This window comes from Prionailurus bengalensis, chromosome E2, assembly GCF_016509475.1.
Source record: "Prionailurus bengalensis isolate Pbe53 chromosome E2, Fcat_Pben_1.1_paternal_pri, whole genome shotgun sequence".
NCBI classification, from domain to species: domain Eukaryota; kingdom Metazoa; phylum Chordata; class Mammalia; order Carnivora; family Felidae; genus Prionailurus; species Prionailurus bengalensis.
The window spans coordinates 3674869-3696141 of NC_057352.1; the positions used below are offsets into that span (position 1 = coordinate 3674869).

General features: G+C 44.7%; 2 protein-coding genes across 3 annotated transcripts; both read right to left on the minus strand.

Moving 5' to 3' along the window:
* Positions 1–1007: 1007 nt before the first annotated feature.
* NCR1 (natural cytotoxicity triggering receptor 1) lies at positions 1008–5707 on the minus strand. The gene is given in 7 exon segments (XM_043598330.1): positions 1008–1301; positions 1304–1349; positions 1352–1479; positions 1597–1644; positions 2608–2658; positions 2921–3199; positions 4974–5707. Coding segments are annotated over 7 exon segments (840 nt in total). The 5' UTR covers positions 5218–5707; the 3' UTR covers positions 1008–1257.
* A 4974-nt stretch (positions 5708–10681) lies between these two features.
* On the minus strand, positions 10682–20661 carry FCAR (Fc fragment of IgA receptor). Of its 2 annotated transcripts, XM_043598329.1 has the most exons (6): positions 20477–20661; positions 20028–20063; positions 16588–16872; positions 14465–14752; positions 11838–12045; positions 10682–10956 (listed from the first exon to the last, which is right to left on the minus strand). In XM_043598329.1, the coding sequence occupies exons 1-6, from the start codon at positions 20508–20510 to the stop codon at positions 10899–10901; spliced, it is 909 nt and encodes a 302-aa protein (XP_043454264.1). In that variant the 5' UTR covers positions 20511–20661; the 3' UTR covers positions 10682–10898. The 2 variants fall into 2 exon arrangements, with proteins under 2 accessions (XP_043454264.1, XP_043454262.1); XM_043598327.1 differs by lacking the exon at positions 10682–10956 and having other exon boundaries at positions 11624–12045.
* Positions 20662–21273: the final 612 nt, after the last annotated feature.

Genomic DNA, 21273 nt, shown 5'->3' on the forward strand with positions numbered 1-21273 from the left:
ATGAAGTCTATGATTCAGCATCAACAGAAATTCTTGGACCTTCACACCCAGCAGATGAGGAACAACAACAAAAATAAAGAACGTTCAATATTTGTCCACTGGTAGTGAGATAGCAGTTGGTGCTATTTTCAACTCCTGTAGTTGGGAATGATAAGGGTTACCACATGTTGAGTTAACTTACATATTTCAGAGCCTATGCTGGGTTTCTTGATATTCTTTATCTCATTAAATATGCATGTTACCCTTTTGAGGTTGGAAATAAAGTTCTCTGATATATAACAGAAAACTCAAGATTTAGAGAATTGATTTGACCCATGTGAGGTGTCAGAATCTTGAGGGGGGACAGGGACCCATAAAATGTTTATATTAATGGGTTGGTCAAGTAGAAATTCTCAAGGAACAAAGGGTCTGGACAGCATTTCAAGGACCGTAATCAGGAATCTCAAGTTCTGAGCTTGTGCCATAGCCTCACTTATATATCCATTGATCTGACGTGTATTTCCTGAGAACTCTCTTTGTGCGGGAGCTGTGAGCACAGCCGTCAAACCTGACACGGACTTAATTCATGCATGTTGAGTGTAGAGACAGGAAAATGGATATGTATGCAGTGTGACAGTCTCAGTGCTGTTCTAGATAAAAATAGGTGCTTTGGGGCATGGGAGAGATATCTTAAGTCAAACTGGAGGGTTTGGGGGACTTTTCTGGAGGAAACCTGAGGAACAAGGCAAAGTATGGATAAAGAAGTGAAGAAGACAGAACCTTGTGGTGGCATAGGGGCAGAGGAGTTGGGGCAAGGCTGAAACCCAGCCAGGATACACACTCAGATGGCTGGACCATTTGTTCACAGCCCACATCTTTGTCGGCCAGCGGTTGCCTCTCTGGCTCCTGGTCCAGCTCATAAATGCTTATTCTGTACTGGTTGTTAAATGTCTTCAATGACATGTTGCAGCAAAGGAAAGAAGAAATATGGATAAAGACCAAAGTAGGAAAGAAATACTCCGTGGCCATGCTGTTAATGAAGGAGATATTTTTGGGGAAGGCCAGCGAGGTTAAAACTTTGCTTTGCATTAGGCAGGCACAAAAATGCTTAGAGCCCAGAAGAGACAGTGCAATCTGTCTGCGGGAGAAATTTGACATCTGCCTCCCGCCTCTCCCAGGAAGTTTCTCCGAACCCAACACAGCTGTCTTGCGGTGAACCCCCCTCCCCGGGCATAACACAGAGCTCACACAGCCCAAGGTCAAGGTCAGCTTTCAGCTCTACCTGTGGCCAGCCCATCCCTTGGTCATTTGCCCAGCAGTCACTGTGTTCTGAACCTTCTCCTGTGTTCCTGACTTGAAGCCCTGTTCCTTGAAGTTCCTGTTGTATTCTCTTCCTGCAAAGCCAGCCTTCAGTCAGGAGGTACCCAATAACCACCAGGACCAGGAAAGCCAGACCCATCCGAAGGAGATTCTGGGCAGTGTGATTCCAGAGGGCAGGGTCTGGGGGCAGAAAAACAGAGTGGACACTGTCAAACACCGCCTCACCTCATCTCTGTCCCTCATGTCCTTTCCAGATCACACTCTTTCACAGCCTGCAGCCCCCCTCTGCTTGCCTACCTTGCTGGACTGCTGTGTTCGTGGTTAGCAGGTGGGGGTCCCAAGAGTCTGCGGATGACAAGGAGAGTGAAGAAGGGGGGCAAGATAGAGATGGTACTGACCCCTTCAGTCCCAGCCTCTCCTGCCCTCAGAAGGACCCCATGGCCCTCTGCAGCCTTTCTAGGTCCCCACCCCATGCTTCTGGTCCTCGTGGATTCATCTGGCAGGTAGAGAGGAAGAGCCAAGGGGCAGGTGAACCCTGAGGGGGGAATTCAGCCCCCGGACTTTGAGCGAGGCATGTCTTATGTCTGAGCCTCAGTTCCCTCATTAAGTCGATCAACGTGGCTTCTCGTTCCTCATCCCACTGGCCATCTCACTGTCTTGGGGTAAACACAGTGGCTGATCCCTCTCTCTGGAATGTTCTTTCTCTGCATAGCCACAGGACCAATGCCCTCAGCTCTCTCAGATATTTGCTCTGTGAGTCTGATTCAGACAACTCTATTCAATATTGCCATCTGCCCACGCCCCCCCCCCCCAAGTCACTATAACCCCATTTGTTCTTTGTCGTCCACACCACTGTTTGCTCCTCATGTGCTATGTGATTGGCTTCTTTATCTGACTTTGACTTATGGTCTGTCTCCCACTGGGATGAAAGCAAGGATGCTCGTCTGCTCGACCGCTGGTGCTGCAGGTCACGGCAAGTGCTATGCAGTCAATGGATATTTTGGGTGAACGCCATGTTTGTGCTGTCAATGGGAGGCTTTGATCCCTCCTCCAAGTTTACATTTTTTTTTTAACGTTCATTCATTTTTTGAGAGACAGAGAGAGACAGAGCATGAATGGGAAAGGGGCAGAGAGAGGGAGACACAGAATCTGAAGCAGGCTCCAGACTCCGAGCTGTCAGCACAGAGCCCAACTCGGGGCTCCAACTCACGGACCGTGAGATCATGACCTGAGCCGAAGTCAGACGCTCAACCGACTGAGCCACTCAGGCGCCCCCCTCCTCCAAGTTTACAAGTACTTGTTACTTACCAGAAAAAGAGGTGTGTTCTGTGGGTGCAAGGCTGGTGTCCCCAGCATCTTCTGGTAACGGAAATGAAGAAAGCAAGTAAGGGTTTGGGGTTTCCTCTGGCCTTCCCACCTGGTCTCTGTACCCTCCCCCCATCCCTCTGGCCTTCTTCCTCAGGAACAATCGACAGAGGCTCCGGAAAATGCATGTGGATGAGGGCATTGGTGGGAGGACACTCAATCTTCCCACCTGTCCCTTAGCTGCCTTCCTCGTCTCTGGTTGGGGTTCACTTGGGGTTCCAAAGAGCACGTGGGGGAAATTTGAAAGCTTCCTCACCTGTGACCAGGAGCTTCACAGGCTCACTGGGGAAAGACCAGGCGTGGTTGTTATAAGAGCCAAAGCATCTGTATGTCCCTCTGTGGGCTGTGCTCACAGGGCCCACGGGGAACCCCACCTGGGTGTTCCCGTATCTGGGCTGTGGGCGGCTGGATCTTCCCTCCTTGAGCAGAAAGAACATGTTTGTTGCAGTCTCTAGACGGCAATAGAAGGTCACATTATCTCCTGAGCTCACCTCAGGCCTGGGATGAACAGAGAGGGTGGGTGTGTCATACATTTCTGTGGGAGAAGGAGACAGGTAGGTTAAAAGTCATTATCCCGCTTCCCATATCTCCCATCCCCCCTTCGCCTTAAGACTGGGACATCACTCGCTGCAATCTCTCTCTCTTCTGTTTTGGTCATGGACACACCCTCCCCGATGTCTCCCTTCAAGACTGAGAGACTCCCTCCTCCAGCTTTCAGGAGCATTAATATGAATCTCTCTCTGGAAATTGCCCCACATCAGTGGTTCTGAGTTAGAGATCCTTGGGTCCAGTGACATCAGCATCGCCTGGAAGCTTTTTTTTTTTTTTTTTGGAAATGCAGATTACCAGGCTCCACCCCAGACCCGCTGCATCAGAAACTCAGGGGTAGGGCAGCCATCTTTGTTTTTAAAAACTATTATTGTTTTCAATTGTTATAAAATACACATAACATAGCATTTACCACCTTAACCATTAAAAAATTTTTCTTTGATACTTATTTATTTTTGAGAGACAAAGTGGCAGAGTGCAAGCAGAGGAGGGACAGAGAGCAAGAGAGACACAGAATCCGAAACAGGCTCCAGGCTCTGAGCTGTCAGCACAGAGCTCCGTGCAGGGCTTAGAACCCACGAACCATGAGATCATGACCTGAGTCGAAGTCGGACACTTGACCGATTGAGCCACCTAGGCGCCCCTCCCACATCTTAACCATTTTTAAGGGTACAGTTCAGTGGCACTAAGCACATTCACATTGCTTTGTGTAGGCATCCTCACCATCGGTCTTCAGAAATCTTTTCATCTTGGAAATCTGAAACTCTGTCCCCGTTATTAAATACCATCTCCCCATCCCCGCCCCCCAGCCCCTGACAGCCACCATTCTGCTTTCTGTCTCTATGTATTTGACCATCCTGGGTCCTATACGGAAGTGGAACCAGACAGTATTTGTCTGTGTGTGACTGTCTTATCTCACCGAGTGTAATATCCTCAAGGTTCATCCATATTGTAGCAGGTGTCAGAATTTCCTTCCTTTTTAAGGCCAAACAATATTCCGTTGTGTGTATAGACCACATTTTGTTTATCTGTTTCTTGGTCAATAGACACTGGGGTTGTTGCTACCTTTTGGCCACTGTGAATAGGGCTTTGGTGCACATGGGTGCACTAAAGCCGTCTGTGTTGTCACGAACCCTCCAAGTGATTCTGATACCTGCTTAAGTGGGAGAATGGCATCCCTCAGCTTCCTTAACTGAGACAGCCTTCCCTCCCAACTCCGTTCTATCTGGTCTTTTTCCATACCGTTATTTCCTCCTCATGTGCTTATGATTGATAGATTTACCCTAAACTTGACTCATGGTCTGTCTTCTCCCGCTAGAAATCAAGTGCCACAAAAGCAGATGTTTGCATGGAACCCCCATAGGAGGGGTTCTCGTCCACTCCCTGGTTGACCCTGGTGGGTACAGAGCCCCTAGCCTCAGTTCGAGACTGCTAGGAAGGGCCATCCCAGGTCCGGAGTTCCACACTGGTTTGGCTGAGATGTCGGGTGAAACCACCCCAGGGTCCACCTTCGCCTCCTGTCCAGCCTGTTTCCCTCACTTTTCATCACAGGGGTCACTTTTGAGGATACTCCCCAGATACATGCAAACATCCATCTCAGAACATCTTACCTGGAGAGGCTGACCTATGACAAATCCGCTCCTAGACCACAGATAACCAAGGAGTGAGGTTTGGATGACACTAAAGGAGATTAATAAATGATGACCCTCCCCGGGATTCAGGCTTGGGGGATGACCATAGATAGAGGATGGGACATTTACCTGTTACCACCAGGTCCAGAGGGTCACTAGGATTTGACCAGAGCTCCCCGCTTCGGTAAATGCACCTGTATTGCCCTGCAGTGAGCAGGGTCATGGCTGAGATGGGGAATGAGACTATGTTCCTTATTCCAGGCTGTCTTGGGCTCTGCCGGGCAGAGAGGCGTCCCTCGAAATACAGCTGGTACTCAGTGGCCTCAGGAAACCCCCGGCATAAGATCTTTGCTGGCCTTCCCTTTGGAATCATGAAATTGGGCTTGGCCCAGATGATGGGTTTTGAGAGAATCTCTGTAAGAGAATCAGAGGCAGGAGTTCTACATAAAGCCCCTTCCCACCCACATTTCCACCCGGTTGCTGGCCTCAAGCCTTCCTAGCAAACCAGAGCCCCTGTACCCTCTTCCGGTTGCTTGTAGGTGGATACTTAGCCTGAGCCCAGAAAAGAGACCCTGGGGCTCTGACGGAGGGACTCACGTGTCTGGGCGCCGATGGTCTGGCTCAGATACAGCCCTGGAAGACAGGAACAGTGAGCCATGCCACCCCACCCATGTCCAGACCCCAGGATTGTGTCTCCCTCTCAGGAGAGAACTCACCAAGGCAGAGCAAGGCAGTGAATGTGGAGGTCATAGCCTAGATTCTTCCAGGCGAATGTGGAGATGGAGGACAGCAGGCCAGCAGGCCAGGAAGATGCTACAGGATGTGGTGGGTAAAGCCTAGCACTAATTGCCATGGGGCTTTCACCTGACTTTTTTTTTTTTTTTTTTTTTTTTTTTTTTTTTTGGCACAAGTCATTTTATTACTATGCTTTGCTGGTATTTGAAAGCCAGGCACAAAAGTTGTTTTTTTTGTTTTTTTTTTTTTAAGCTTACGTAACTTTCTTTATTTTTATTTTATTTTTTTTATATATGAAATTTATTGTCAAATTGGTTTCCATACAACACCCAGTGCTCATCCCAAAAGGTGCCCTCCTCAATACCCATCACCCACCCTCTCTTCCCTCCCACCCCCCATCAACCCTCAGTTTGTTCTGTTTTTTTTTTTTTTTTTTTAATTTTTTTTTTTTTAACGTTTATTTATTTTTGGGACAGAGAGAGACAGAGCATGAACGGGGGAGGGGCAGAGAGAGAGGGAGACACAGAATCGGAAACAGGCTCCAGGCTCCGAGCCATCCGCCCAGAGCCTGACGCGGGGCTCGAACTCCCAGACCGCGAGATCGTGACCTGGCTGAAGTTGGATGCTTAACCGACTGCGCCACCCAGGCCAGTTTGTTCTGTTTTTAACAGTCTCTTATGCTTTGGCTGTCTCCCACTCTAACCTCTTTTTTTTTTTTCCTTCCCCTCCCCCATGGGTTCCTGTTAAGTTTCTCAGGATCCACATAAGAGTGAAACCATATGGTATCTGTCTTTCTCTGTATGGCTTATTTCACTTAGCATCACACTCTCCAGTTCCATCCACGTTGCTACAAAAGGCCATATTTCATTTTTTCTCATTGCCACGTAGTACTCCATTGTGTATATAAACCACAATTTCTTTATCCATTCATCATTTGATGGACATTTAGGCTCTTTCCATAATTTGGCTATTGTTGAGAGTGCTGCTATGAACATTGGGGTACAAGTGCCCCTATGCATCAGTACTCCTGTATCCCTTGGATAAATTCCTAGCAGTGCTATTGCTGGGTCATAGGGTAGGTCTATTTTTAATTTTCTGAGGAACCTCCACACTTTTCCAGAGCAGCTGCACCAGTTTGCATTCCCACCAACAGTGCAAGAGGGTTCCCGTTTCTCCACATCCTCTCCAGCATCTATAGTCTCCTGATTTGTTCATTTTGGCCACTCTGACTGGCGTGAGGTGATACCTGAGTGTGGTTTTGATTTGTATTTCCCTGATAAGGAGTGACGTTGAGCATCTTTTCATGTGCCTGTTGGCCATCCGGATGTCTTCTTTAGAGAAGTGTCTATTCATGTTTTCCACCCATTTCTTCACTGGGTTATTTGTTTTTCGGGTGTGGAGTTTGGTGAGCTCTTTATAGATTTTGGATACTAGCCCTTTGTCCGATATGTCATTCGCAAATATCTTTTTCCATTCCGTTGGTTGCCTTTTAGTTTTGTTGGTTGTTTCCTTTGCTGTGCAGAAGCTTTTTATCTTCATAAGGTCCCAGTAATTCACTTTTGCTTTTAATTCCCTTGCCTTCGGGGATGTGTCGAGTAAGAGATTGCTACGGCTGGGGTCAGAGAGGTCTTTTCCTGCTTTCTCCTCTAAGGTTTTGATGGTTTCCTGTCTCACATTCAGGTCCTTTATCCATTTTGAGTTTATTTTTGTGAATGGTGTGAGAAAGTGGTCTAGTTTCAACCTTCTGCATGTTGCTGTCCAGTTCTCCCAGCACCATTTGTTAAAGAGACTGTCTTTTTTCCATTGGATGTTCTTTCCTGCTTTGTCAAAGATGAGTTGGCCATATGTTTGTGGGTCTAGTTCTGGGGTTTCTATTCTATTCCATTGGTCTATGTGTCTGTTTTTGTGCCTTTTTTTTTTTTTAACAAGAGAAGGTTCACGGTTTTCCCTCTACCTCTGACCATGAGGTATAAAGACACATCTGATCATATCTGTGGTCTAACCAGATCCTCTGACAGTTGTGTGCCCCACCTGAAACTCATTCATTTCAGGGCCCACTTCTAAAATCTGAAATGTGGACATTACACCCAGGGAAGGCAGAAGACAATGTACAGAGAAGAAACCTTAGAATCATTTAAAAAATATGTGTTTAGGGGCACCTGGGTGGCTCAGTCAGTTGAGTGTCCAACTTTGGCTCAGGTCATGATGTCACAGTCCGTGGGTTCTAGACCCACGTCGGGCTCTGTGCTGACAGCTCAGAGCCTGGAGCCTGCTTCAGATTCTGTGTCTCCCTCTCTCTCTGCTCTGCCCCCGCTCATGCTCTGTCTGTCTGTCTGTCTGTCTCTCTCTCTCTCAAAAATAAATCAACATTAAAAGAAAGTTTTTTTAAATATGTGCTTAGCCTTGGCTCCCCTCTGTTTGTTGTGCATGTGCTTGGGAAAGTTCATTGGTGTCATCAGAATGGAATGATAACACTATCTTCTCCAAAGTTTCATTACAATGTTTCAACAAAATGCTGTTTTTTAAATGAAAATGTCCTGTTTTTTACATAAGTATATTCCTTTAGTCTGTTATAAAGCAGAAATTAAATATTAAAATATTTAACATTTTAACATATTTTGAAATTCAAAATGTGTTCATATTTTTCCCTCCAAAGGTCTAAACGATGTTCGAAAATGAAATGTTATGCCAATTTATGTCATGCCTTACATTCTATGAGGAGATCTCTCTCAATATGGTATCTTTTGTTCTTATTTCTTGATTTTGTGGTTGAACATATTCCATTCACTTTCTTATTTATATATAGCAAAATCCACTCTTTTCCTGTTCAGTTCTGTATGAGTTGTGATAAATGTATATGGTCATGTAACCGACACCTAAGTCAAAATGTAGGACAGTTTCACCCTCATATAAGTGGTGTCAGTAGTGTTTGTCCTTGTGTGTCTGACTTATCTCACTTAGCATGCTGTCCTCTGGGTTCATTCCTGTGGTTGCAAATGACAGGATTTCTATTCCATTCTTTTCTGTGGCCTCCAGTCCTCAGCTCCAAATTCCAGGACCCCTCTTCTCTAGCCAGCCAACGTTCACCCATGCTCCCCTGTCTAGATGGTCTCCACCAAAATATCCTTATAACGTTTGGAGGAAAGGCACTGTCCTCATGTGCCTATAACATCTTTATCTTGGGTAAAGAAAAGATCAAGCGAGATGATCACTGTTGATTGAGATGGTAGCTCCCACATCCATTCTTGGGCAGATTCTGACCTACAATCGGTAGCTCTCCTCTCCCTGTGAAAAGGTCATGTACTGGATTGCCACTGTCTTGTCTTCCCATAGAGGATTCACCAAGGACACAGTTGGGGGCTTCTTCCAGCTGACTTCCTGTGTTGCATCATTTAGGGAACTTAGCCTCGATAGACTTACAGGAAGAATGAGTGCAGAAGAAGCAGTGGGTGGGGACCAAGGGCCACCTACCGGAATGTTTACATTGACCACATTTCTAGAGAGAGGACACAGCCTATGCATGTGAGAAACCTGGCTATGTGCTATGGGTTTTTTGTTTTTACGTCACTCTTGGCTTGTGGAAACGTTTAGATACCAAAGCATGGGAGAGGGAGGGCAGTGGTTGCTAGCCCACAGGAGACAATGAGGCAGGCTCATCTGTAGATGACAAAGATGTCTCTAGGCCAAGAGGGCATCTTGTCTCACCTCTCTTCCACGATACACCTTAATTTGCTCATCATTGTCAGCCTAAAGTCCATCCATAGCATGAAGGTAAGGCTCCTGATGAATGGGTCCCTGCGTCAGGAAAGAGGTGGTCATCCTTTGGGGACAAAGTGACCAGGGGTAGAGAAGTAGTTCTCTTGGAATTGTGAAAGTTCTGCTACCCCTTGCTTCAGAGATTTCTAGATTCTCTTCAAGAGGCTGGTTTTCTGATAACATGTTCCTTTGAAATTATTTTCAAAGTTGGCGGGAACTCCCTGGGATTGAAGTCAACCTGCTGGCACCAGAGAGGATCAGGCTAACATCTCCATGGCATGGCCCTAGTTGGGGTGGGATCTGGACTTTAGAGAATGGGTCTAGCCTCAGTTTCCTGATGGGTTTCCTCTCTACTTACTATTTTAATAATTTACACATGCATAATGACAGTTCTATATCTCAAGTGTTTTGGTGTGCTAGTTCTCCCCTTATATGTTGAGGGTTCTTTGTTTCTTCACGAAGTTTGCAATATTTTATTGCTGGTCATTTATGGGTCAACTTTTTGCAAATTGTGGTAAGATATACATAACCAAATTTTACCATTTTAACTACTTTTTTATTGTAGCAAAAAAAAATACATAACATGAAATTCACCATCTTCACCAAGTCTAAGTATACAGTTCGGTAGTGTACAGTACGTTTCATTTTTAAGTAATCTCTACACCCAATATGGGGCTCAAACTCACAACCCTGAGATCAAGTGTCGCACACTCCACTGCTGAGCCGGCCAGGCGCCCTTCAAATCATATCATTTCTAAGCCTCTGTTTGTTCACGTGACACATGGATTGATTAAAATAAAATTCACAGGGCTGTAGTAAGCTTTTGTAAATGAAATGACTAACAAAAAGCCCAACATAGAGGTGAAGGTCATGGAATATAAGTCCTCACACTCTTTTCCCCAAGCCATGCCTTCCATTTAAGCTAAATCAGCCCAATATATGAAGTATCAAAGGTAAATGCACCCACCATTCAGTGCCTGGAATAAAAAAGGCAAAGCAGAATTTATTTTTACTCTGTTAAGGGAGTTATGCTGGCTAGACATGAAGCTTCTGAGTCTCTGAGCAGAGCCTACAGGGTTTTTGGGAAATATGGATTCTCAGGGCCTCTTGTGGATTGGCATCATCTGTAAAAGATGTTTATTGAAGGGGGACTTTATTTTATTTTATTTTTTATTTTTTAAAATTTACATCCAAATTAGTTAGCACGTAGTGAAACAATGATTTCAGGAGTAGATTCCTTAATGCCCCTTACTTATTTAGCCCATCCCTGCTCCCACAATCCCTCCAGTAACTCTTCGTTCTCTGTATTTAAGAGTCTCTTATGTTTTGTCCCCCTCCCTGTTTTTATATTATTTTTGTTTCCCTTCTGAAGGGTTGGCTGTCACTCACAGGTGCAGTTACTGAAGTAAATCCGTTTCTGATTGGCTGACATTTAGAAGCAAGGAGCTGATTGGTTGAACCACTAGGGCGTTTTTCATTGAGGGGAGTGGTCATTGCTGATGGGTGAAAAACTGGTTCCGGCGGCTTTTTGTCATCATGGCTACCAGACAACGTAGTCTTTTTCTAGGAGGGGAGGGTCTTTTTATTCCCCGGTTTACAGTATGCTTTTCCACACAAGGCCCTGGTGTGGACACAACCAAGTGTGTGAAGTTGATCCTATCTCTCTGTGGAATCAAATCTCATTGCATCTCTCAGGTCCAAATCCTGGCTCTGATGTAAAGTCTCTGATTAGCCTTCCTCTGAAACTGTGGCACTTCCTCGTGGTTTTATCTGGCCCAATATCTAACATGTCCTTCATCAACTTATTTGTTCATAATCTGAATAAATATTTCCAGTATTTTATGTTTTGCATACCTCACGATAGATACTACAAAGAGATGATTCGATAGACTAGGCAGCTCAAAGGACTGAGATAACCCAGAGGAGATGCTTGTTGGGGCTGTTTTCACAAGTCTATCAACTTTGCATTGGAGGCATGAGACATCTTGAAATGTTAGTTTCATAAGAACAGGAAAGTCTTTTTAACAACAGGGAAAGCATGTGTTAATACACAAATGTCATCGTAGGGAAAACTAGAAGCACTCATGTCATGGGAAATATGGTATGTTGAATGGACAGTATTAATAATTAATTGGTGGTATTAATAATTAATGTCATTCTGAATGTTAAGGTCTTACCTAGGAGGATGTAAGGGTACCTGGTTTGGCTGATAAATTCAAGACAGATTAAAGTCTTGAGCCAGACCTTCTGTAGAGGCTGGAAAAAAAGTCAGGATTGAGAACTAGGAATACTTTGAATAATTTTTATCACAGACAAGACTGTACCGAGGATTTTATCACCAAATCTAGAAAAGTGGTGTACAACTGTATTAGATACATATAAGAAAATACGATTGGATTGGTTTGAAAATGGATCCAAAATTGTCAGTGCCTCTTTCTCCCTTATGTTCTCCCAGGGCTCCACAAGTGCTGACTCATTTCTCTTTCAGTGACAGGTGGCTACCTGGTGTCTCTTAAGGCTTTGTCCAAAGGTCCAGTCTGACATTTGTGTTTACTCCGGCTCAGTTCAGGAAAATCTGGCCAGTCTTCCTTGTTTGGAACATTATGGCTGTGCCAATTTCCAATGACTATGGCCAAGAGAGCCACAAGGACCAGTCCTGCCACGCCCACTCGGATCAAATTCTCCATTGTGTAATCTTGGTTCATTATATCTGTGGACATAATTCAAAGGAGATGAGCAATCATTGGTCATGTTCCATTTCATCCCAACACAGAGCCCTGAAAAGGAGCTCATTTCCCTGTTTGTGCTTCCACTAAACCCCCACCCTCAATAAGCTCATGCATTCACGAGTGCCATACTTAGTCTGTGAGCCTGGATCCAAGGGGCATCTTGTGAACAGGAAAGGAGGTGATTATGGGGATGTTGTGTTGGCTCTTGAATCCCTCTTCATGTAGTAATTTCCCTCAAAGTCTAGTCAAAGCCTTGCAGTCAAATGTTCTGCTCCTGAGCTATATCCTCTACATGCACCCCAATGTTTATAGAAGCACAATCAATAATAGCCAAAGTATGGAAGAGCCCAAATGCCCATTGACTGGTGAATGGATACAAAGATGTGGTACATATATACAATAGAATATTACTCAGTGATAAAAAAGAATGAAATCTTGCCATTTGCAACAACATAGATCCAACCAAAGTGTATTATGCTAAGCGAATGAGTCCATCAGAGAAAGACAAATATCGTATGATTTCATTCATATATGGAATTTAAGAAACACAAAAGATGAACATATAGGAAGGAAAGGAAAAATAAGATAAAAACAGAGAGGAGGCAAACTATAAGAGACTCTTAGATACAGAGAACAACCTGAGTGTTGCTGGAGAGGAGGTTGTGGGGTGGGGTGGTGAACCAAATGGGTGATAGACATTAAGGAGAACGCTTGTTGGGATGAGTATTGGGTATCATATGTAAGTGATGAATCATTGGGTTCTACTCCTGAAGCCAAGACTACAATGTATGTTAACTACCTTGAATTTAAATAAATACATTAAATTTAAAAACCCACAGCCTTGCAACACATTCATGTATTCAGAATAGTACATTTTCTCTACACTTTCCTCACCCCACATAACAATTTGTGTTCCTCTTCCATGCGTGACAAAGGATATGGTATGGTTGGTATCTGGGAAGTAGCTAGGAGAAAGTCTTCAGATAATCTTTGGTAAAATTTATCTCCACTCTTGTGTGACTGTTCACTAGACATTGCTGTTCTCTGAAACTTTAAAAAAAATTTCTTCATTTGTTATATGGGCTTCATAGGCCTATGTGCCAGGAATTAATAAAGTACTGTGAGATTACAATGCTCATAAATTGTAGTAACTCTCTCTGGTTAAAATACAGAAATTAGGGGCACCTGGGTGGCTCAGTCGGTTAAGTCCGACTTTAGCTCAGGTCATGATTTCATGGTTCGTGAGTTCAAGCCCCGCTGTCAGAGCAGGGTCTGCTTCAAATCCTCTGCCCCTTCTCTCTCTGCCCCTCCCCCTCTCGTGCTCTCCCTCTCCCTCTCTCAAAAATAAATAGACATTAATAAATACAGAAATTAATTTCAAACGGATTTGGATTTTCAGATTAGAAGATAATACAAGATAGTATCATCCCAACACTGGGACAGATGGTTTTTAAAACAAGACAAGGTGACTATCTACTCTAAAGAAAAAGACTAATAGATTCACTCCTCCTCCATCGATGCCCAACTATCCATGCACTGTTAAATGAAAAGAGCACTCTAGCCTGTATGATCTTACAGAGCCATGACTACTGTATCTGCTCAGCTTGTGGAGTGATCGGACAAAGTGGCCACAGGAGATGAATGCGGTCAGCTCACTCAGCGGTCACCTCACTCAGTGGTCAGCAGTTACTTTCTTTTGCTCGAACTTGTCTTCTCTCGCTGAGCTGAGTGATGCAAACAGTATAATAATTGGGCTTATGCTAGAGTCTCTAGCCAATCACTCAGAGTGGAGTCTAGTACTGAAGGTCAGTTTAAGGGTTCCCAGATGCAGCTAAGCATATTAAAAAAGAGAAGTGGGTCAGTCTAAGGTGGTGTCTGGGATCTATGTCTCAACCACACCCTTAACATGATTCTAAACGTTGGACTCTCCATTCTCAACAGACCACATGTTTTTTTTTAATTGTTCTTTAATGTTTATTTATTTTTGAGAGGGAGAGAGAGAGAGAGAGAGACAGGGCATGAGCGGGAGAGGGGCAGAAAGAGAGAGAGGGAGACACAGAATCCTTAGCAGGCTCCAGGCTCTGAGATGTCAGCACAGAGCCAGACTCGGAGCTCAAACTCATGAACTGTGAGATCATGACCTGAGCCGAAGTCAGATGCTCAACTGACTGAGCCACCCAAGTGCCCCCAGACCACGTTTTTAAAGGGCACTGTCTACAGAACTCTTGGAGAGGATGTGAATGTTGAATGGGGTGTGGATGAAAGTCTTTTTCTCTTCACAGTCCTCTGCTTAATGGCCCTCTACTACCCCACTGTTTTTTTCTCAGTGTACCTTCCATATTCCTGCCTAATGCCAAGGCCCCAAGAGGAGGATTCAGGGCTGGACTGGGGTGCACCTACCTGTGACCACAAGCCCCAGGGCATCACTGGGAGCTGACCACACATAAGGGCTGCCACTGTACCAACCATAGCACCTGTAGTTCCCTGAGAAGTTGTGGTTCACAGGGCCTAGAATAAAGTTGCCTTGGTGTACCCCATTTTGGTGCTGTGACAGGGTGGCTCCTCCTTCTTTGGTCAGTGAAAATCTATCAAATGGGATGTCTGTTGAGCTGCACTGCAGGGAAATACTCTCTCCCAGCATCACCACCATGCCCTGCACTGCTGAGAGGGAGGGTTTGTCGTACAAGCCTTAAAGAAAAGAGAGTGAGCTATTAGCAAGATTTTTCATCCTTTTCCCTTTAATCTCAACACTCATGTTGGGTCCATCCTAAGGGAAGGCAAGATGCTGATATTCCTTGATTCAAAGGAATGGGAGGTGGGAACTTCCCATTTTCCTACCCCAGGACATATACTCTGTCCCAAATTATTGCAGATGGGGCTGAGCAAACAAGCAGCCTGTGAGACTTGGGTGAGATACCATTTTCAAGAGATAGAGATCTTGTTTCTAAAGCCACAAGACCCACATGATTCTGTTCCCAATTACAACCTGTGGGGCTTTCCCCCACACCACAGGAAATTCTGAGACACCCACTGGGCATCCCATAATTCAACTTAATTCTGACATTATCTCCCTGGAGATAATGTCAGATCCCATAGGTTAGGAGCTCAGTCCTATGCGACCACCCCCACTTCAGATGCCAATCACAAGCCCTTGCTGTCACCTGTGCTTCTGACGGAATGGCTATAAATCAGAAGTTCCCAGAACTCCTTCCTTGGGTTCGCTTAATTTGCTGGAATGGCTTATAGGACTCAGGAAATCAGTTTACCCACTAGATCACTGGTTTATTCTAAAGGATGAAATCAGGGACAGCCAAATGGGAGAGATAAATAAGGCCCAGGTGCCATATCCTTGTGCCCTGCTCTACCAGTACCTCCTTGTGCTTCCCAACCTGGATTCTCTCCTTTTGGGTTCTTATGGAGGCTTCATTACATAGGCATGATTGATTGAACCTTTGGCCATTGGTGATTGATTCAATCTCCAACCCCTCTCCTCTCCTTGGAGGTAGTCCAAAAGTTATCTCTTTGACATAACCTCAGGAGTGGTCAAAAGGGGGTTGTTAGGAATATCAAAACATCTTTGTCATTCATATAACTCAGGAAATTCCAAGGGATTTAGGAGCTGTGTGCCAGGAACAGGAATGAAGACCATATATATAGTTCTTACTATAAATCACAATATCACAAGCCACATGTTAAGGAAAAGGGCGGATAGTATCCAAAGAGTTTGAGGAGCTATGTCAGGGACAGAGAGAGTCGACATTATGTAAAAAGAATGTCAGCAGGTAGAAATTCAGGGTGGACTCTTCTAGAAAAAAGATGCTTCTAGAAGCACAGGGTCAAGCCACCTTGAAGAGAGAGAGGGCTTAAAACCAAGGGCTGGATTCATGCAGGGAGCATAGGGAGCATAACTATCTCACCTGCCTCAGGTACAGGCTGCATATAGTGATTTCCTTCCATATGGAAAGGGTTGGGAGAGAAACCTGCCTATGCCACCTCAGCCAGGTGCTCAATCTCAGCATCGACAGCCATATTCATTTGCATGGTATGTACCCTCAGTGTGATGTGGTGAAAATGTCACTGTGCTTCTGTGGTCTCCCTCACAGTGATCCAATGACCCCAGCAACTTCCAGACAACTTCCAATATTGGGACATTCTGCAAAATACCTGACCGGCACTCCTTAAAACTTCCACATCCAAGGGGAACCTAAGCAGACCTGATAACTCTATGCAGCGTGGGATAGGATCCTGGGACAGATGGACTCTGGATAAAAGCTAAGGAAATCTAAATAAACTGCGGACTTCAGTGCATGCTACGTTATCCATATTGGTTCATTAATAGGAAGAAAAGTCCGTACTAATGGAAGATGTTAACAGCAGGGGAGAGTGGGTGACAGGTCTATGGGAATGCCTTTGTCTTATCTTCTCAACTTTTCTGTAAACCCAAACTGTTCTAAAAGTAAAGCCTTTGAAAGAATAAGAAAGAAACAACACCCAAGGGCTGGAGACGCTGGATGTGTCCTCACCTGTCACCACCAGCTCCAGGGTTTTGCTGTGCTCCGATAATTTGTACTCTTTTCTATATTGGCACTGATAATGCCCTGCAGTGTTGGTATTCATGTGGCTAATGAGGAATTCAGCCTTCTCCTGAAATCCCAATTTCTTCTCTACCACCTCAAATGTGGAGTTTCTCAGGATTTCCAGTTGGTACAAGTAAGACTCAGGAGTCCCCCAACACAGGATCTTCACAGACTCATTCCAGGGAATCACAGAACCAGGTGTGGCAGATATAATAGGAATGGGAAAATACCCTGGAAGAAAATAGAGCCCAGAGTTAGGTGCCGGCCATGGAGAAACTATAGTGCTTTTCTTCTCTGTGGGGGAAATGCAAATAAGTTAAGGTCTGAAAGACCCAGGATTCCTTCCTTTTTAAAATCTTTTCTTTTTTTTTTTTTTTTGGCATATTTCAATTGTAGTAAAATATATATAACATAAAATTCACCATTTCAATAATTAATTTTTTTTTATTTTAGAGAAAGTGAGAGCACGAGTGGGGCAGAGGGGCAGAGCAGAGAGAAAGAGAATCTCAAGGAGGCTTCATGCTCATCATAGAGCCCAACCCGGGGCTCAATCCCATGACCCTTGGATCATGACCTGAGCTGAAATCGAGTCAGCTGTTCAATGCACTGGGCCACCCAGGTGCCCCTCGACCATTTTTTAAGTGTACAGTTCAATGGAATTAATTACATTCATCATATTGCACAACCATGACCTCTATTTTCAGAATTTTTTCATGACTCCAAACAGAAACTCTGTAACTATTAGGCAATAACTCCCCATTCCTCTTTCCACATCTGATCTACTTCCTGTCTATGAATTTGCCCATTTAAGGTACCCCGTATCAAATACAGTATTTGTTTTTCCATGTCTGGTGTATTGCACTTATCATAATATCTTCGAGGTTCATGCATGTGTACCACGTGTCAGAATACCCTTCTTTTTGATGGCTAAGTCATATTCCCTTTTATGTGTAGACCACATTTTGATTATCCACTCATGCCAATGAAGATTTGGATTGTTTCTATCTTTTGCTATTGTGAATAATGCTGCTGTGACCATTGGTGTACAAATCTCTGTTCAAGTTCCTGTTTTCAATTCCTTTGGTTGTATATGTAGGAGTGGAATTGCTAGATCACATGATAATTCTGTTTAGCCTTTTGAGGAACTGAACCCCTTCCTTTTCACATGTTCATTTTCTTTTTGAGGTGAAGTTCACATAACATACAATTAACCATTTTTAAAGTGTATGATTCTGTGGCATTTGGCGCATTCACAATGTTGTCCAATCATCACCTCCATCTTCTTGCATTGTTATCACCCCAAAGGAGACCCTGTATACACCAAGAGGTCACTCCCCACTCTACCTTCCCACAGCCCTTAGCAACCACTAGTCTGCCACAAAGTCTGTTTGGTGTTCCGTTGCCATGGCAACCCTCATGAACAACTCCAACCCTGCTGGTTCCTTTATCAAGATGTGTCATCTCTTTTAGATCTGATAGTGGTGTGCTCAACTGCAGCTCTGTGAGGAGGTGTGGGGGGTGGAGGGTAGAAAGGGGATTTGCCATTCTCATGAAGATTGCTGTGAAGGAAGACCAACTTGCTACAGGTGGCTGTGGAAGGTGTTGACTGTATTTACCAAAAATTGCAGGACTTCCTTTTATTTAATAGTATTCACTCACCAATACCTCCATGCTTTTGTTCTTCCAAAACAGATGAAGAGATCATGGATATCTCCATTAATGCAGATACAATGTTTATTTAATATAATGACCTAAACCAGTGGTTCTCAACAGGAGGCAATTTTGCCTCCCAGGGGACAATTCAGTAATGCCTAGGGACATTTTTGGTTGTCACATGGGGGCAGAAGGACTGTTGGCATCTTCTGGGTAAAGGCCAGGGATCTTACAATGCACAGGACTTCCCTCCAAACAACACCTGCTCCCAACTGTCAATAGGACTGAGGTTGGGAAACCCTGACCTAAACAACCTGGTTAAGACCTTTAGGGGAATGATAATATGGGAAGTGTCAGGTACTACTTTTAAAAATAGACAAGTGTTCGGGGCGCCTGGGTGGCGCAGTTGGTTAAGCATCCGACTTCAGCCAGGTCACGATCTCGCGGTCCGTGGGTTCGACCCCCGCGTCGGGCTCTGGGCTGATGGCTCAGAGCCTGGAGCCTGTTTCCGATTCTGTGTCTCCCTCTCTCTCTGCCCCTCCCCCGTTCATGCTCTGTCTCTCTCTGTGCCAAAAATAAATAAACGTTGAAAAAAATTTTTTTTAAAAATAGACAAGTGTAGGGCCACCTGGGTGGTTCAGTTGGTTGAGCCTCCGACTTCAGCTCAGGTCACGATCTCGCAGTCTGTGAGTTCAAGCCCTGTGTCGGGCTCTGTGCTGACAGCCCAGAGCCTGGAGGCTTCTGATTCTGTGTCTCCCTGTCTCTCTGTTCCTATCCCATTGTGCTCTGTTTCTCTCTCAAAAATAAACATTAAAAAAATAGGCAAGTATATAATCACAGGTCATGACATACAGTCTGCAGTACAGAGACACAGATCTTGGAAATCTGATAACAGATGTGAGAGTTCAGCTGATACATGAGGATGAGTAGCCTAGGCGATGTGGACAGACAGGTTAGGAGCATTGTGGATCACAGGAACAACAGGAGAAGGTCCTGGATAATAAAGTACAAATAAGTATGGGACACATGAAAACAAGGTCAGAGTGACTGAGGAGCAGAGACTCGGTGGGAGAATGGAAAATGGGCTTGGGGGAGCAGAAGCAGCCCAGCACAGCTAGGGAGCCACGGCCATGGCCATGTCAGTAGGTTTATCTGAAGTTAGACCCCTGATGGGTTCTATGAAGGTGGTAAACATACTTGTGTTTTAAACACACAAGTAATTCAGACTACAGTCTTTAGAAGGAACTGGAAGAGAAAAGACATGGATAGACATGGGATTCCATCCAAGGCAGTAACAGAGGTGACTGAATATACAGTTGTAATTGAGAGCTACTTCATACTAGTACACAGACTGCACAGGAGGGAAGGACTAAGGCAACATCTTGCTGAGTGAAGCAAAGTGGAGAGAGTGGAGAGAATCAGGTTGTGAAAACAAGTAGGTCTGACATAGGAACAGATATTGGGCAATCACTGATGGCTCCCAACTTCCTCACCCTTGCAGTTGTGAACATTCAGTGAAATACATGTCTTAGATATGGAACAGACAGCCTCATGGAAGCAATCACTAAACCCAGGGCTGAGTATGATGCTTTTGAGGGGTCTGGAGAGGGGGGCACAGCAGAGATGGCTTAAATGGGGAATAAAATTGGAATTCATTTGGGCTTTTGACTGTCTTTTCAACCCTTCTGTTCCAAAGTAGAAGGTGTCTGGGAAAGATTTAGGGGAACACTTACCTTCCTGTGCCCAAAGCTTCTGGCTCAGACAGAGCACTGGAAGAGAAAGATTCACAAAAGATCAGTTTTCCAGTTTCAACAGTAGTCCTTGTTCCAATTCATGCTGACTAATGACATGCAGGGTGTCAATTTTTTCCCCCCACAGAAAGGATAGTTTTAAGGTTCATCTTTTAGTTTTACCTCCTAGATTCCAGGCCACAAGGCTCTCATCTATAGGAACTCTGGACCCACCATGGATCTCTAGACAGCATGATGTGGGTTGAACAGGCCCCACAAGCCACTTGGACTTGAGCAGACACAGTTACAGACATCTGAACAAGGCCCAACTCTCTACTAAGGAGGCCAGAATCTCCTTGGCAGCCACTAAAGTCACTGAGTCCTCATAGTAAGAGGACATGGACAGTTTTGGGACATCTTCCCCCCTGATCCAGTTGCATTACAGGACTCACCGAGACAGAGATGGATGGTGTCTCTGGGGGCCATGATTCTGTCAGAACCTCAGCCCAGTTAGTCTCTTGTTGGGGCACATTAGCAGAATGACAGATCCTCATAAAACAGTAAGATAAATCAGCAGGAAGTATGAGGTAAGAGTTCCTTGTCAGAGAATTTCTACATCTATTGCCTCACAAGTAATGGTTCCTTCCTAAAGAACTTAGCTCTGGATAGCTCTTGGGTGGGGTCTGAAGGAGACCAAACGTCCTGTTTAAGTTTCCCATGAGAAGTGAGTGTTTTCCTTGACCAATGTCTAATGGGCTCAAATCCTTATTCAAACCAGATCCCACAACCAAGTGGAAGGCTCTGGGGCAGAATGTAAGATGGTGCCATAGAGACAGAGGTTCTTCTCCATTGGACCATTAGTCAACAGCCATGTGGCCTTGCCTGTTATGGACCCATGTACCTTCTCTGGAATTCAGGGACTGAGTTTATCCACTTGGGCTTGACTAGCAAGAGAGTATACTCTTGCACTGGGATTTTCTCAATGCTAGCATGTAGGGGAATCTTTTCAGGAGCTATTCATCATCTGTAAAGAAAGAAACTCCTATGCCTATACTTATCTGTATATCCATATCTCCATCTATCTATATATCTAGATACAGATTGTGGGGTATATAGATAGTTAGATGTAGACTAGCTGTAGTTAGCTGTAGACTCCTGGCATCACTAATTCTTCAAGGATGGGAAGCCAAATATTCCAAATCAAATTCTCTACCATGTACACTTCATTTTAACTGTAATACATCACTCT

Bases quoted from the DNA above. Each gene is read 5' to 3' on its own strand.
- FCAR (XM_043598329.1), bottom strand. From the start codon at position 20,510: ATGGCCCCCAGAGACACCATCCATCTCTGTCTCG. The intron at 16,873-20,027 runs GTAAGTGTTCCC...ATTTTCTTCCAG, and splicing joins GAAGCTTTGGGCACAGGAAG to GGTATTTTCCCATTCCTATT. The intron at 14,753-16,587 runs GTGAGGACACAT...CTTTTCTTTAAG, and splicing joins CCTGGAGCTGGTGGTGACAG to GCTTGTACGACAAACCCTCC.